General features: G+C 38.3%; 1 protein-coding gene across 2 annotated transcripts in view; it reads right to left on the bottom strand.

Annotated features, from left to right (window-relative positions):
* The window catches only part of CCNI (cyclin I), a 32,501-nt gene extending 14,673 nt beyond the window's left edge, over positions 1-17,828 (bottom strand). Inside the window, exons 1-2 of one of the 2 annotated variants that reach the window (XM_045790117.2) lie at positions 17,278-17,827; positions 9,914-10,070 (exon numbers count right to left, since the gene is read on the bottom strand). In XM_045790117.2, the coding sequence (XP_045646073.2) occupies positions 9,914-10,027 (114 nt within the window). In that variant the 5' untranslated portion in view covers positions 10,028-10,070; positions 17,278-17,827. Of the gene's footprint in view, positions 1-9,913; positions 10,071-17,277 lie in introns of both variants that reach the window. The other variant, XM_087864062.1, reaches the window with a different exon arrangement.
* Between the last annotated feature and the right edge of the window lie 685 nt (positions 17,829-18,513).

Genomic DNA, 18,513 nt, shown 5'->3' with positions numbered 1-18,513 from the left:
AGTTACAATACTTCTTAATGGAGAGGGTTAAGACAAATTAAGAGAAATTATATTCCTACCAACACGAGCTTTTATCTAAAATGCCAAACAAATAGAAAAGTAATGTTAAGCAAGCCTTCCAAACAACTCAATGATAAGGAAATACATTTGCACAAGGAGAAATAGATGGTGATAGAATCTGATGAAACTGGGGAGGCTTGAGGGAGGTGAAAGAAAAATGATCCAGAGTACCAATGAGGAACAAAAACACCATTAATTCCACCTTCAGCTCAGAGATCCATACAATGGGGATAGAGGAGAAAAAGATCGCTAAATGACAAATTATATATAATGTGCCTATTTGGTGTTTCACACTAAACAGATAACAAACATATACTTGTAAGAAGTGCCACAAAAGGGGCGCCTGGGTAGCGCAGTCGTTAAAGCGTCTGCCTTCGGCTCAGGGCGTGATCCCGGGGTTCCGGGATCGAGTCCCACATAGGGCTCCTCCGCTAGGAGCCTGCTTCTTCCTCTCTCACTCGCCTGTTGTGTTCCCTCTCTCGCTGGCTGTCTCTCTGTCACATAAATAAATAAAATCTTAAAAAAAAAAAAAAAAAAAAAAGAAGTGCCACAAAAGATGGACATAATATGCTATAAGAGTACGTAACACAGAGAACACAGATACACAGAGATTTCCATATCATGGTTATAACTAAATGATCCATCTTATAGAAATCACATAGAATGCAAAAGGCACTCAACTACTAGTTTTGTTCTTTCCCACTTCTAAAAATACCTGATGCTCTAATGATGCCAGAAAAAAACAAATTTACAAAATACTACATACAAATAATTATTTTAAACCAATTATAATACAACTAGTTATGAAAGAGATCATGACAAATCTTTGGACCTTATACCTTATATTAAAATATGGGAATAGGACCAAGAAAGCATTCCTGCATGGATAGTATTATCATCACTCGTCAAAATTAATAACAGCAGCAGCAGCAACAAAAAACCCCCCACAAAAGGTTAACAGTTTAAGACTCACTCTTAGGGAAGTCATACTAAGATCACTTTTTCAAATCAATTCAAACATGTACTAAACAGTAATATTATCAGGATAGCTTTACAAAAGTTAAGTTCCCTGTCTTAAGTGATCCGTTTCAGAAGGAAGGTCGGGAGGAAGAAAAGAAAGCAGAACTGCCTGGCCCCCCTAGACAGTACTTCCTGGTCAAGGAATCTGTTTTCTTTTACATGGATTCCTCAAATAGGGTTAAGCCAGCTCAGTAAGTTGAACAACTAACTAATCCTTAAGAGAATTTAGAATGGATTGATCCAACCTGGTAAAACACAGGGTTTTATATTCCACACACCACTATTCTGATCATTAAAAAACAAATCCTCTCCAGCTTTAAATTCTAAAAGGCTCACCATTACCTAAAAGAACATCCCCCAGGCGCGGCATACAAATCCCTATGACCTACCTCTCCAGCCTCACTCACTTTCCATCACTTTCTGCCTTAAAATTCATACTGTAAGAGTAGTACTTGTATTTATGGTCCTTCCTTGCTCCTGCTATGCTATTTTATTGCATCACTTCTCCTCTGTTCACACTGTTCCCTCTGGTCGGTACACACCCCCCTCTCTTTTACCTACCTTATTATTTATCCTTCAAGAGCTATTTCAATGGTCACTCCTCACCACACTTTTCCTAATAACTCTAGTTGGGCTAAGTACCTTCCTGTGCTCCCACAGCCTCTCTTGTCACACCTGTAAAGTTCAACATTTTAAAAGAAATTACATTTCTGCTTTCGGCTATGATAGAGTAGGTAGCAACCTACACTCCAGCTGAGAACTAGAAAAGCTATTTATTAACCACCACCACCACCACCACCACCACCACCACCACCACCACCATCACCACCATCACCTGTTCTGAAGTATTCAAATCTACCTAGGACAACCAGGCTTTGCAGAACCAAGATTCTGGAAAAGAGGTACAAGTATCCCGATTTCAAAAGTCCGTGTTTGTCACTTAGCTTTTACTAAAAACCTACCTTAGTACCTGAAAAAATCCAAAGGTTTTCATTTTTACGAAAAAAGGCAAAAAGTAAAAGTAGCATTCAGCATTCATTTTGCAGCAGGCTGTTACAGAGACAGCGGCACACCCAGAGCAGCAAACTGGTACTCCCCCATCTCCTTCCCCCAGCCCATACTCAGCGCCTCAGCCATCAAGCTTTGAACTGTGTCTGTGAGCACCAGGGCTTTATCTTGACTTATTCTGCCCATCTGTTAGCAAGATATGTCCTAAGGTATCAGAAAAACCAGGGGCACCTGGGTGGCACAGTGGTTAAGCGTCCGCCTTCGGCTCAGGGCGTGATCCCGGCGTTATGGGATCGAGCCCCACATCAGGCTCCTCCGCTATGAGCCTGCTTCTTCCTCTCCCACTCCCCCTGCTTGTGTTCCCTCTCTCACTGGCTGTCTCTATCTCTGTCAAATAAATAAATAAAATCTTAAAAAAAAAGAAGAAAAACCAAAGAGAGGGTCTGGGAACACTCAGAAAATTTCCCTTATAAATTAATGGTAATTGCTTCTTTGCTTTACACCATTTCAGCTTACAAAAGTTTTCACAGGAATGCTCTACTTTCAAATACTGGGGGAAACCTGTAACAAGAGGAGTCAATATTCTGTAGTAGCTTTTCCTTCAGGGCATCTGCCCATCCTCTTGAGTATGGCAAGAGGCTGAGAGTATGGGCAAAGAAACCAACAGAGCTTCTGAGACTTTATAGGGCTAGAGACAAAATTCTGAGACTTGAGGAGCCAAGTGAGGAGAGGAAGGGTCAGAGAACTGAATGTGACACTCAGCTTAATCTCGGAATGGAATTTTCTGAATGAAATTCTGAAGTTGGAAAGGACAGGGATGTAAGAAGCTAAGCAAAAGCCCCTGAAAAGCAAGAATGAATTCAGCACCCTTCAGCAGCCTCCCAAGTTCTCAGGTGGAATCCTTGACTACACTCTAGGAGGTGGGGCACACCAGAGGCAGATGAAGCCGTACCCACCTGCAGCCCAGACTTCAATCAGCACCATCCCTCACTGGGTTAAAGTGATTAATCTTCTACTCAGTCACCCACCAAAGGGAAGACTGAACCCTTCCGCAGCATGATAACATCTAGAACCTTTATAATTTTTCATAATGTTCAGCATTCAATTAACAATTACTGGGCATGTTAGATTAGTATAATGCTAAGAAAATAAGCCAGTCAGAGAAAGAGAAATACCATGTGATTTCACTCATGTGGAATTTAAGAAACAAAACAAATGAACAAAGGGGGAAAAAAATCAGACACAAACCAAGAAACAAGACTCTTAATATAGAGAACCGATGGTCACCAGGGGGAGGCTGGTGGGGAGATGGGTAAAACAGGTGACGGGGATTAAGAGCACACTTATGATGAGCAGTAAGGAACAGAATTGCTGAATCGCTATATTGTACACCTGAATCTAATACTGTAAATTACCTATACTGGAATTAAAATTAACCTATTAAAAATATTAACCAGGCATGACAAAAGAACTAAGTAACCAAAAATGAAGAGAAAAAAGAAAGGGATAGCAACAAAAAGACCTAGATCTTTGAATTACCAGAAAAGGACTTAATATACAATAGAGGAAAAGTAGGAAAAGAGATGAAAAGATGAAGAATTTCACTAGAGAAATGATACCTATTAAAAAAATCTAAGAGGAAATTCTAGAACCGAAAAATATAGTAACTGAAATTAAGAACACAATATGTGGCTCCAACAACAAATCAGACACGGTTGGACAACTATGCTTTGAGGAAAACTTAGTTTTAAATTTGTATATTAAAATATAAGAACGGGGCGCTTGCGTGGCTCAGTCGGTTAAGCATCTGCCTTCGGCTCAGGTCATGATCCCAGGGTCCTGGGACTGAGCCCCAGGTCAGGGTCTCTGCTCAGTGGGGAACCTGCTTCTCCTTCTCTCTCTTCCTCTGCCTCTCCTTCCCCCCGCCCCCAGCTTGTGCTCTCACTCACTCTCTCGATAAATAAATAAAATCTTAAAAAAATAAAATAAAATACAAGAACAAGTGGAAAATCAATTATTTAAGCATCGACCTCAAAATAAAAAACAGCAAATTACACAAAGTAAACAGAGGCAGATAATGAAAATATGAACAAAACTTAAAAAGAAAACAAATGTACGATAGGGAAAATCAACAGAACTAAAAGACTAATCGACAGACCTATAGAAAGACTGAAAGAAAGCACAAATCACCAACAAAGAAAATGAAAAACGCAACATCACTATGAACCTTCTTGATGTTAAAAAGGTATTATAAATAACTTTACACAAATAATTTGACAATTTAGATGAAATAAATTCCTTGAAAAACACAATTTACCAAAACTGAAATAAGATTTAAATGAAGATCTGATTAATCTCACATTTACCAAAGAAAATGAATTATTAAAATACTTTCCCACAAATAAATCTGCAGGCTCCCAGTGGAACCTTCCTACACTTAAGAAAGAAATGACAACCCAAACAAACTGAGAGTATTTTTAAAAAAGCAGGAACATTACCTAATTCATTTTACAAAGCCAGAATACTTTATTATGAAAACCCGACAATCTCACCCATGAACATAAATGCAAAAATCCTAAGCAAAATGTTAACAAAATCCAATGATGTAAAAAAAATTTAACACCTATTTATAAAAAAATCTCTTGACAAACTAAGGCAGATAATCTTCTTAATCTGATAAAGATGATCTAAGAAATATATAAAAAATATTATACTTAATGGTGACATACTGAAAACTTTCCCCTCAAACTAAAACTGAGACAAGTTACCATCATTTATATTCAATGGGGTTCTGGAGGACCTAGCTAATTCTGTAAAACAAGAAAAATAAAAAGTATTAAGAACTGGATAGGAAGAAATAAAACCATGATTATTCACAGTTAACATGTCTATGTATAATATACAGAAAATCCAAAAGACTCTGGAAGTGAATTTAATATAGTCAATATATAAAAATCTATTTTATTTCCATATACCAGTTTACAGGAACAACATATTAAAAAAAAGAAAAATCTAAAATACCATTTGTAATAGCCTCAACAAAACTCAAATATCTAGGAATAAGCCTAAACTGCCAAATATTATTAAATGAAACTGAAGACTGGGGCTCCTAGGTGGCTCAGTTAAGTGTCTGACTTGATTTTGGCTCAGGTCTCGATCTTGGGGTTGTGGGATCAAGCCCCACATTGGGCTCCAAACTCAGTGGGGAGACTGCTTGTCCCTCTCCCTCTCCCCTTCCTCTCTCTAATAAATAAATAAAAATCTTACAAAAACAAAAAAAAGACACTGAAGACCAACTTTGAAGAGAATGGAGAAATATTCGATGTTCACGAATTGGAAAACTATTATAAACATGTCAATTCTCCCCAAATTGACAGATTCAATAATCCCATTTTTTTTAATTGACAAGTATATTTTAAAATATATATGGAAGAGCAAAGGGCTAAGAATAGCAAAGACAATCTCAAAAAAAAAAAAAAAAAAAAACACGAAGCTTACACCACCAAACACTTATTATAATGCTGTAATAATTATGGCAGTGCAGTATTTATAGAGCAGCAAATGGGCCAATGACAAAAGAGGCAAGAAAGAGATGCACAAATACATTCACAGGTTTACAGTAGTCACTTGATTTATAACAAAAGTGCAGGGAAGTGGGGAAAAGTGTCTTTTTAATAAATGGTGCTGGTTCTCTATATGGAATAAAATGATTGGTCTCCTACTTCACAACATACCCCCCCCCCAAAAAAAATCCCAACTGGAATGTAGATCTAAATGTGAAGGGTAAAACAACTCTCCAGAAGAAAACGCAAGAGAATATCTCCATTACATTGGAATAGACAAACATTTCTTTAAAAAAGGGAAAAAATTTTGATAACTTGGTCATTAAAAATAAAGAGCTTCTATTAATCAAAGGTCAACACAAAGAGAGTTGAAGACATCTGTAATACATAGTCTGCAAAAGGAAGAACTCTAATAAAACAATAAACAACAAAAAAAGACAACTCAGTAGAAACCCAGATGAAAATCTGAATAGACATTTCACCAAAAAGTAAATCTAATGGCCAAAAAACACATGAAAAGCTGAACTTCATTAGTTATTAAAGAAAAGCAAATTAAACCCAATGTGATACTATAATACACTTACCAGAATAAGTAAAATGAAAAGACAAGACAATCCCAAGGGGTGACAAGGATGTTGAGCAATTTAGGATTCTCATACTCTGCTAGAAGGGGTAAAAAAACAAAACAAAACAAAAAACCCCACAAAAAACATGACATAATAGTGGTATAACAACTCTGGAACAATTGGTGGTTAACTACTAAAACTGATCTACACATTATTCTAGCTTCTAGCAATTCCATCCCTAAAAATATATTCCAAAAAACATGCACATATGTTCACTGAGATGTGCACGAGAAGGTGACACTAATGACCATCAACAGAAGAGATAAATTCAAAGAATTATACATGGCAATGAGAATAAATTAATTACAGCTGTACACTTACGATCTTTGTACTTTCCTGTAAATTATACTTCAAGAAACTGTTTAAGGAAAAGAAAAAAGAGAAACCAATCTGCAGGGTAAATAGATTTATTTATTTACCAAATCCACAGATTATACGAGAATGACAGAGAGTCAACAATCATAATTTTAAAGCTAGAAAACAGGTAAGAATCAACAATTTTAAATTTAATAAGAATAAATAACACCATACCTAGGTCAAAAACTAAAAAGTACATCTAGCACAAAGGAAACTTTGCTTAAAACTAGAGAAAACAAGGTTTTAAAAACAAGTTCAGTAAGCCAATATGACACTGCTGCCAAAACAATAATAAAATTTAGGGCTACTTTAACAAAATTATTAAGCCAAAATAAAGTGAGGTAATAATTTCATTTCACTGCTCATTAACGACTACAAATGAAATGTCACAACTTGAGAAACACACTAAAAGCGCATATCTAGAAAAAGAAAATCTGGGGTAGTAAAAGAGAAATCTTGTCAAATAACGGTTAAAAAACAAGGGATGTTCAATCAGGAAAAGAGAGGACTTTGTGGGCTTACCACATCTTTGAGTAGATAAAGGGCTACCATCTAAAAGAAGAAATAGATTTATTCTGTATTGCTCCAGTGGACAAAACTAGAACTATTAAGTGGCCACTAGAAAGAAGCAGTTTTCAGGTTCGATTTAGGAAAATCTTTCCAATAATTTATAGTTTTCCCACAGTAGAATGGACAAAGTATCCAAACCAGAGAATCACTTACCAGAGATGTTAGAAAGAGAACTTTTCTACTGTGTGGTTAGAGTAAATCAGTGTCTCCCAAACCTAATGCATATTAATAAAACTATGAAGCTTTTCAAAATACAAATTTCCACAACTGCTACCACAAGCCCAACAGGTCCGGATGAGGCCTGGAATCTCTGTAAGGAGCCTCCTGGGTGATTCTGATGCACTTAGCAGCCCAGTGGCTCGAGATCCTATATTCAGAAATTACGTAATTACATGGCCTTTAAGATTCCTTGGAGTTTCAAAATTCTAATGAAAACCATTTTAACAGCTTGAAGTAGTTTTATCTTTTCATACCAAAAGCACTTTAGCAAAATAGAGAATATCTGAAAATGCATGTCACTTTGTCCAGTCTTCAATTTTTTCTCCCAAACTGATGTAACAAAATTATTGTGTACTTCAAAGTACTATTATTATATAAAAGAACTTCTCTAACCTGGACTAATTATAAAGAAATGATAATGTTCATTTAACTGATATTTACTGGAAGCCTATCATATGCCAGTAAACAAAAATGACACAACCCAACCCCAAGGGAACTCACAATCGAACCGTCAGGAAATTATAATATTGTGTGCTATCATACAGGAAGTACAGAGTGCTGTGGGAGCGCACAGAGGGGAGTGATTGGTATATAATATTCTTGTATGACCACTCTGTCCTAAACCTAAGGATAGGGGATGCAAATTAAAAGAGAACTGTGAGAGAACGATGCAGAGGTAGAGCTTAGGTGGAGAAAGAAAAAGAAACTGAAGGAAAGCAGCCTAACAGAAACCTTTAAAATATTTTATTTTTCCATTTTTACCAGCATTTTAAAAAATATTGGAAAAGCTGGAAAAGTACGTTTATGGCTTAACGACAAGACTGTGTTTTTTTCTGCAAGGAATTAAGGAGGGAAATCATGGTAAGAAGCAATAGTAGAAAGAAAAATAGAAAAGCCAGTCTCTGAGACTGGCAGAAGGAAATAAAGAAATTAGGACTAGACAAGCGTCCTTGGGGGTTACTTTAGCAAGCAGCTTGAGCTCCTACAGCTCTTTACGCTCATCCCAGTCTTATCCCCTATGAAGTATCCCCATCAGAACAAGCCCACCCACATTTATAAGAATTAACTTTGGCTTTTACTTGATATTACTAAAGGCAAATCCTTAAGTAGTTCCCTAAGAGAAGTCCTAATACTGTTCTATTCTCTGGTATTACCTCAGTAATACTTATTAAATCACCTACAGAAATAGGCCAGATTAAGTGATAATATAGCAATATACTACAATCTGGGTAGAATATCACCTTCAAAGACCATGCTGTAAAGGAATACCATCACTGGTTACGTGCTGACTCAAGGAGACAGCGGAAGAGAGAAACGGTTCTAAAGCCAGCTGTATTAAAGCTTTGAGGCTTACCAGAATGTCAGAACATAAGGGTAGGAATTTCTGTTTTTCTCACTGATGTATCCCCCATGCTTAGAAGTGCTAAGAATGTAGCAGATACTTAATGAACATTTACTGAATGACTGAATTCCCAAATAATCTAAAAAAATCACACAAACACACAAAAATAAAAATTGAAAAAGTATAATGGAAAGAGAACCACCTCAAGTTCAAATTATACCTCTACTACTTATTAAAGTCTTAACAAAGTGGGACTATTACCTACTTCAAAGGATATAATAGGATAATAAACGTGATAGCATATGTAAATGCTCCTAGCTTAAAAGATATTCACTCAGGTTAACTAATTTTCAGTCTGCTAAATGACAAATAAGTAATAGTAAATGCAAAACATATCTCTTCAGCTTGTGAGAAAGAATGACAGAAGTAGGTTAGTAGGAAATGCACACAGATTTCAATAACCTATGAACAAAAGTTAACCTAAACCAAAAGAGGAACTTAGATAATTTGCTATTCATTTACCTACAAATCAAAAATCAAAATTTTCTTGGCCACTATTCTTTATCCCAAGCACAGTGCTAGGTACCAGGGATAAAAAGAGCATATACAATAAGCTTTGGGAGTGCATGAACTTCATAGTTATTTGTCAAAAATAACACTGATAGGATTATATGATAGAAGCATAAAAATTTCGAAAGGAAAGGCATATAGCTAACAGTAACTTGAGAGGTAAGCTGCCTATCCCCCCAGAAATGTCCAACATTAGCATTACCTTAGTAGCTTACTTGAACTCCTTATAAATAGTCAAGAAAGACAAAACAATTTTTCGTCTTCTAAAGATAATTTCAGCTTCCCTAGCTAACTATATACCTAGAAATAAAGAAAGCTTACTACTGTTAGTACTGGACTACAAAGAGAATATATTTATCCTTCCTAAAGCTGTAACTCAGATAACAAAATAAGCAAAAAAACCCAAAAAATTCATTTTTGTTCTGTTGCAGAATAAATCAAGGAGAGGTTTCTCAAAGAAAAGAGCATATCCTTTAATGGTAGATATCTCTCCAATGCAGCGTCAAGATACCACTATATGACAGCACACGTATTTCTAAAAGAAGTCATCTATCTAGAGTGACGAGAAAAATCATTACCTGATTTGTAGGCATTTTCGGCACATTCACCTTCCACATCTGGGCTTCCCTAGAGATTGCCTTTTCCAACAGGAAAGACAGTCTCTGGTTTTCCAAAGGCCCTGGAAACTTCATGATATCCTTTGGATCTGCGTGCCTCCCAGCTTGATGTAGCTACCTATAAAATCAAATATAAAACAATGCTTCTTCTCTAATTATAAAATACGCCTAGCACTGTATAAATATGTTGGTTCTTATTAAGCAATTCATAAAACAAAATAAAAATGTTATGAGGCAGTATAGATTTTATAGCTCTTTAAAACATCACATATTAAAATGTTACAATAATCAGTTACCTAAACATATTCACTTTAAATTTGAAACTCAGTTGTAAAGAGAATAAAAATATGGCCATATAATTGATAGAACATACAGACTCTGATGAAAATATATTATTGCATTCCAAATTGTGTCAACAAATTTTAAATCGTGGCCCTTTTATACTAGTAATTCTTAATAGTTGTCTCAAATATTCTCCTTAAAAATCTAATCAGATAAGGGTTACTAACCTTTTTCTTCATTAAAGAATTACATCCAGTATATTAAATCCCATCCATTCCCATATAATCAGTATGAAACCATTCCCCTTAAGTATAAAATCATCTTTGTGTTTCCACTATATAGTGTACACTGGCTACACATATGGCTATTTATATTAGAATTGAATAAAGTTAAAATGTAATTCCTCAGTCACACTAGCTCCATTTCAAATGCTCAATAGCCACATGTGGTTAGTGGATAGTGCATCAGATAGAAATGTTCTATCGCTACAGAAAGTTCTACTGGAGAGTGTTGATCTAGAAAACTCAACAATCAGGTGATTGGCCCTCTAAAATGAACAAGCCTAAGAGCAACAGCAGATCAGTGCAGTGCAACTGAAGGTCCAAGAGAGATGTCTTAAGGTTTGAAAAAAAAAGGAAAGAAAAGAAACTAGAGATTTGAGAGATACAACCATGTGTAGAAGTTGAAGATCTGACAAGACTCAACTAGATGTGACGAAAGCTAAGGAACTGAAAAGGTAATTAACTTCAGAAAAAAAGATTAGGCAAGAAGGTAAATGTAATAATATGCCACAACATTTACATAGCAATAATAATGAAAACACTGAATAGGGACTTTAACAGATAAAACTGGACTGGGAAGATGGGAGATGTTAGAAGGTAGAATGAGCACTACATCTTTACATGTCACAGTAGGCAAACCATAAATAACATCTAAAACTGAAATATCAAAAAACAGTAGGGCAAGTTATTTGAACGTATGATCTTAATAAGAGAAACAAATAAGCATGCAGAGGTTAACCTGTGAGAAAAGGTTACAAAATCCAACAACAGGAGAATGCTGTTCATTATAAACCTCATATAACTATTTCATTTTTCAACTATGTACCTGTATTATGTATGTGCTTCAGATTCGTGGGATTTTTCAAAAAATATAAATATCTAGAATAAACATATGAAAAGTTCTGATTTTTTAAGTAAAATTTAAAATTAATTAAAAAAAAAACAAAAATCAAATAATGAACTTCAATTTCCATACCCCCTTCACCCCCAACTCCAGGTACTATCCCTTTCTTATTCATCACTTCACATATTTCACCTACTTGCTATAAAATCTATTGCAGACTACCTCTGGTTAATAACTGGATTATTTCTTTCATTTTGCTTCCTTAAACTTCAGAGTTTTTGCAAATTTCCTATAATGAGCATTAAGTATCTTTTCACACCAAGAAAAAACAGTAAATAACAGAGGGGAAAGAAATAATACCTAATCCAAAAGGCCCATTTCAAAGGTAACTTCTAAGAACTCTTGATTCTCTAATCTGGTGTGATTTTTCCCCCTTCTGAAAGCAGCTTCCTACTATTTCCCCTATGAAATTATAAACATTATGATACTGAAATGATATCTACCAATATTATTTTTCTATCATTCATAGAATCCTGATGAAACAGAACTCAACCAAAGATTGGTTTTAATCCTTGGGGCCAAAAACAAAACAAACCCAAGTCTAAACTCTCTTTCATAAGCAAATTCTTCAAATGTCTGAAGGTGGCTAGCATGCCTACCAATCCATCTTTTTCACAGCTGAAGAACTGTTCAAGATTTCCTCACATGACATGACTTTTCCTCTTCTAAATGCAGTCTAAGATCATTAGCTACTTTTTTTAGTCCATACCACACTATCAACTCTTAAGACTTTCTAAGGTACACTCTTAGGCAAATTCCCTCTCCATCTGCCCCACCTCATTGTGCACATAGTTTTGGAGCCCCCTTTTTTGGGGGGAAGGGGGGACACCTTGTTCAGGACTGTAAACATATTTTCTTTTTAAAAAAGGTCATCTTGTTATATTCCATCTACTGTGATATTCTGCTGAGATGTTCTGAGATTCCAATTTTGTTGCCTTGGTACTTTTCTCAGATTTTCCATAACTAGATAAATAAACTCACTATAATTTCATCCAAAGCAGATATAAATATTAACCTTAGAAATGGAGTGTAAACTAGATGACCATCTTTCAAAAGGTCTTTAGAAAAAACACCTATATTGGATGGAGATTAAACTTGGTTTATTTATTGGTTCTAAGGTTTCTTCTATACCTAATTTTAGTCTGTAATTTATTAACTCTTGTCAAAACTTACCAAACTACTTCATTCCATTAGCTACACCCAACAGGGTGGCTCACCAGGATGCCCCAGCCTTAACACACCCCAATGGCTGGCTGCCCCTGTGATTACTCTTCCCTCCAAATGTTTCCTCTGAAGATTATTTTTATGAGGGATGGATGGGAAACAGAGAAGGATACACAGGACAGAATCATGTAAAGAATACGAAGATTCAAGAGATTCCTGTTCTTCAATTTCCTACCATTAAGGCCCTAAGTAAGATTTTCAAATACTTAGATGCTTTAACAATTTTTTTTTTTTAAACAAAGGAATCTGGGTCAAAGAAGAAATTACAAGGAAAATTAGAAAATACTCTGAGGTAATGAAAAAGAAAACATAACATACCAAAACTTATGGCATGCAAGTAGAGCAAACTATACCTAAAGCAAACCAGAAGAAAAATTAGAGTGGAAATTAATGAAGGAAAAAAAAAATAGAGAAAACCAATGAAACCAAAAGTTGGTTCAGGGGCGCCTGGGTAGCACAGTCGTTAAGCGTCTGCCTTCAGCTCAGGGCATGATCCCGGCATTCTGGGATCAAGCCCCACATCAGGCTCCTCCGCTGGGAGCCTGCTTCTTCCTCTTCCACTCCCCCCGCTTGTGATCCCTCTCTCACTGGCTGTCTTTCTCTGTCAATTAAATAAATAAAATCTTTAAAAAAAAAAATCAAGTACATAAAACATAATAGCATGGTTGGCTATTAATACATTACAAAAAAAAAGTTGGCTCTTTGAAAAGATCAACAAAATTGGCAAACCTCTAGCTACACTGACTAAATAAAAACAAAGGATTAAGTACGAAAATCGGGAGTAAAAAGAGACATTACTACCTACGTTGTAGAAATAAAAGGTGTTATAAAGGAATTTTATGAACAATGGGTTGCAAATAAATTGGACAACTTTGCATGAAATGGACAAATACCAGGAACCACAAATTATCAAAACTGACTTTAAAAAGAAATAGAAAAGCTGAAGAGCCATATAACAAGAAATTGAATTAGTAAACAAACAATTGTCAAAGAAAAGCCTATGTCCCAGTAGTTTCACTAATGAATTCTACCAAGCATCTGCAGAAAAATTTTTTAAATTCTTCATAAACTCCTCCAAAAGGTAGAGACGTCTCAACTCATTTTATGAGGCCACTTAAGCAAACAAAGACAACAGCATTAGAAAACTACCAAGAACATCTCTTCTAAATATAGATGCAGAATTCCTCAACAAAATACTAGCAAACAGAATGTGGCAACATAAAAAAAGGATTACATACCATAATTGAGTGGGATTTACCCCAGGAATGCAAAGTTGGTTTAACATTCAGGAAATCAATTGATGTAATACACCGTATAAATACTAGAAAATAAAGAAATCATTCTTTGCTCACACTAGGGGAATGTAACAAAGGATAATGAGTTCAAATTTCCTTTGTCTTTTAAAAATAAGATATAAATAATCCAAGTGAAAGAAAAAGAAGGGGAAGAAATATTCCAGATTAAATGAGACTACAAAAAAATGAAAGTTCAATATCTAACCCTAGATTCAATCCTATACTGGGAAGACAAAATGCTATAAAGGTCATTACTGGGCCAACTGATATAATGGGAACACAGACCAGTTAAAGTAAACGTAACAATGTTAAATTTACTGAAGTTGATAACTTTACTGTGATTCTGTAAGAACATCCCTATTGTTGGAAATACACACTAAAATACTTAGGAGTAAAGGGCCATAATATATGCTATATATCTATTGCATATATGCATATCCATATGCATATATATATGGGACGGAGAGAGGACAAATGATAAAGCAAATGGGGTGAAATGTTAATGATAGACGAAACGGTAAGAGTTTTTTTAAATTATTTACACGTTAACAATGTGGACACACCCCCACGTGCCCCCCCTCCCCGGGCCAAAGACATTATTTATGGAAGTGCTTATATTAGCAGGATACCTTTTACATTCCTTTTTTGAGATTCTAGTAAGACAGGGTGCCTGGGTGGCTCAGTTGGTTGAGTGTCTGCCTTCCACCTGGGGCATGATCTCAGGGTGCTGGGATTGTCATTGTCAGGCTCCCTGCTCCGTGGGAGTCTCCTTCTCCCTCTGCGCCACCACCCACCCCCAACCCCTCCACCCCAGCTCTTTCTCAAATAAATAAACAAAATCTCAAAAAAAACCCAAAACCTATTCTAGTAAGACAGATAATGATACAGTGAAGAAAGTATTAGCTTGAGTTTTACTTTTCTTACTGATAATGCACAAGCCTCTTTTCTAATGTGTAAAATAGACTGAATAATGAACACTGCTGAATAAAATACACACACTTAAAATATAATTTTACTGTTTTAAATACTAGAACTTTATAGTTATATCTTACTATTTTATGCCATTACTCATATCCAGAACTTTAAATGCTCAGAAGTCTCTAGGAACTAAGAAACAACAAGACTGTTTTGGTTGGCATATTCCACACACTTCTAACTTTATGAAAGTTTAACATTTCTCCTGTCAATCTTTCAATTACTTCTGCTTCTTTCTCCAGGTTTACTGAATAGCTTAGTGTATGAGTGAATAGTTTATAAAGTTATTGTATGGCATAAACTATATTATAGATCTACATACAGGGCCTCCTGCTATTCTAAGGAAAAGTACAGCACGGTGCTGGGTAAACACAGAAACAACTTTATTAATACAGCATTATTATATTTAATATCACCGTAACACCAACTTCATTTATAATTTTGTACTGATGCAGACTTCTGGATGTTAGTTCATACTCTATGTGACTGACCATCTCCTTGACTTCATGGCCCTAACCTAATAATGAACTACAGGTACTTGTAATTCCAGAACAGTCCGCTGTTTGTTTCCCTAGCTCCATGCCTTTCCACACAGTTCTCTGAACCTGAATTGTCCTTCTCCAGCTGCCACTCCCCTTCCTACAGAGCTGTCATTTGCAAAGGTCTGTGACTAGTACCCTGCCTTCTTACACCTGTACTTATACATAATTCTACTTTTGCACTTAATTGCTGTGATAATTATTTGTAGACCTGTCTCTCCTACTAACCGTGAGTTCTTTGATAGCAAACACTCTTCCAGAGTTTAGCACTAACAAATAGCTTACACTTAAATTCTTAATAAGCCAAAGCAATGAGTGCTTACTACTTGGCCAGATACTGTTCAAAGTACTATGCCATATTAACTCATTTATTTCTTATGCAACCTCATAAAGTTGGTATTATTAAGCCCATTTTGAAGATGAAGAAACATGCACAGAAAGGCGAGTACCTTTCATATTTAAAGTATTATACAATCAGAATAAAATATATATACACACTCTCAGCTTCCAATCTTGACCAAGAAACATTATAGAGTTCCATTCTAACCTACTCGGAGTCAAACTGCCACATAAACTCAGTCATCTGTAACTGAAAATCATCTCTACCATGCCTTCCTAACACACGACGATTCTAACTAGTCTGCTCTTCATCAGTATTAAGAAATTTATCCTAGTCTAGAAGTTCAGAATCTCTCATCTTCCTGGTCCCAGATTAGCAAATCTAAACCCTATTCATTCTTTCTTAATCTATTTGTCCACTCCCTTCTATTTCATCTACCACAAATGATGTGCGAAAGCTGGAAGCAAGTAACACTATCTTTAATGTTTTCAACAGACTCATTTTCGGGATACAGACTATATAGCATAGTCAGACTGCTCGGGTTCGAATTCTCCCCACCGGGCTCTAGCTGTGTCACCCACGCGGTAAATTAATCTTGTGGACCCTGTTTTCCTCCTCTGTAAAATGAGGCTCCTGAACTACCTGCCTCACAACGAGTCCTTGTTGAGGATTCAAAGCGCTTTGAACAATGCCTGTCAGATAAAAAGCTTCAACAAGTGTTAACAGCACACTCCACTCCTCAAACGCAGAGCCGCTCACCACTGACAGAATAAAAGCTAAATACTTAAGCTTGACATTCAAAGATCTTCAGAATGATTCCATTCTACCTCCCGAGGCATACTTTCCACTATTTTGCTACCAATTCTCAACTCTTGCCCAAATGACCTGCAATGGCTCAAGAGGACCGTTCTGCCCTCTTTTCAAAATTTCGGTACTTTTCTACCTGCCCTTCAGGTTGCAACTCAAATCTCACCTTCTCTCCAATCTCCCCCACCCACCCAAACCTTGGGTAACGTTCCCCTCCCCCGAATTCCCGCAGCACTGGCCGTTCAACGGCTCGTCTCGCATTCGCTCCACTTTGCAATGTAAATTATATTCCTTTGGCTCCCGCGGTAGCGTTGAAGTCTAAGGTGGGGGTGTGTCCCTTTGTGTACTAGACCCGCCTGCGGTGCCTAGAATGTGCACGAGTAGGCAATTTGCTGCTCCAACAAAAAAGTTACTCGCTGACCGAAAAACCCGCCCGAAAGGGAACAAGGCAAAGCAGTTTACAAACTGGGCAGGTGCCAAACTGTTCGGGCGCGGAGAGGGCGGAGTGGGGGTGGTCCCGAAGGTTTCCTTTGGAGGGGGGAGGCGGGGGCCGGGTCTTAGCTAAGGAGCGCGCGGCTCCGGGAGCTTCCCCTCGGGCAGCGCGGGGGGGTGGGGGGGTGATGGGGAGGCGCGCGAGCGCGGGGCGCGGAGACGCAGAGAGTCCCCCCGCCCCCTCACCTTCTCCTCCTCTTCCTCCTCCTCCTCCTCCTCCCCGGCGGAGCTGTAGGCCTCACAGTGGTGACGCGGGGTCATCCGGGGGCCCGTTACCACCCCATTTTCCTCAGCGCGCGGCGGCGGGGCGCGCGGGACAAGGACAGGACCGACTGAGGAGGGAGAAGAGGGGGAACCGGGCCGGGGGGGGGGCGCGGGCGCTGGCGATCGAGCGGGACGCACGGCTGCGGCCGGTGGGTCAGCGAATTAGTTCCATGATTCTCCCGGACCTGAGGCTGCCGCGGCCACCGCCGGTCCCACTCCTCCAACCGCCGCCGCTAGTGCCCGGGTGGGGAGGGGGTTCCCTCTCGCCATAGGGCGGCGGGGGCCGGGGAGAGGCGGGGGGTGAGACCGGCTCTGCCCCTGCCCGGGGGAAGCGTCTCCGAGGGGAAATGGTGAAAAGGGGGGAAGGGGGGGAAAAAAGGAAAAAAAAGAAGGGGAAAAGGGGGAAAATAAGAAAAAGCGAGACAGAGGCGCTGCCGCGTCCGCTCGCGGGGAAGGCTGGGGAGGGAGGGGAGGAAAAGAAGAAGTGCCGGCTTCCTCGGCTCCGCCCTCGCGGACCGATTCCTAGACTCGCTTACTCTCTGTAAACAACGCTGAACTGGCCTTTCTCCCTCCCCTTTTTTTCCTTTCCGTGGCCTTCACCGTCAACGAACGTCCAGAGGAGACCGGCAAAAAGCTGGGCTGTTGGAGACGGGCGGGAGAAGTCTTTAGTACTGGGGTGGAAGAAGGGAAGCTATTTCCTACAGGTAAATGAAAGTCAAAGGTGTGCGGACTCCTTTTCCTAGGAGAGGCGGAAGAGCATACCATCAGTTTACGGTGACGTAAGCTCCCTGCGAGCTGGCAGAGGCGTGCGGCGGCTGGAGAGTGCGCTGCGCATGCGCCCTGGGGAAGAAAGAAGCGGCTGAAAGCTCCGCTTGGGGGTGGGGTTCTGTCTGGATGCTCTTTTGGTCCACCGCAAAGCTACCTGATGTTTTCCAACCTGATAAGTGTCTAGGACTTATAAGAAGGATTTATGGGGAAGGGGCTGGTGTTCTGTTGTGTAAAGATTTTGCATTCTTTGTTGACCGCGCAAAAAATTACCTATTGTATAAGGAGAATTGAGGTTTTTTCCGGTGGCACACAGTGGATGGAGGTAGACTGTCAAGCGCTTTAGAAATCTGGCAGTTTGGAGGATCATATCCTTAAGCACCGTCTTGGGTG

Source organism: Ursus americanus, chromosome 8 (assembly GCF_024610735.1).
Source record: "Ursus americanus isolate L20-20 chromosome 8, mUrsAme1.1.p, whole genome shotgun sequence".
Taxonomy (NCBI): Eukaryota; Metazoa; Chordata; class Mammalia; order Carnivora; family Ursidae; genus Ursus; species Ursus americanus.
This window is presented reverse-complemented; position numbering and strand designations above follow the sequence as displayed.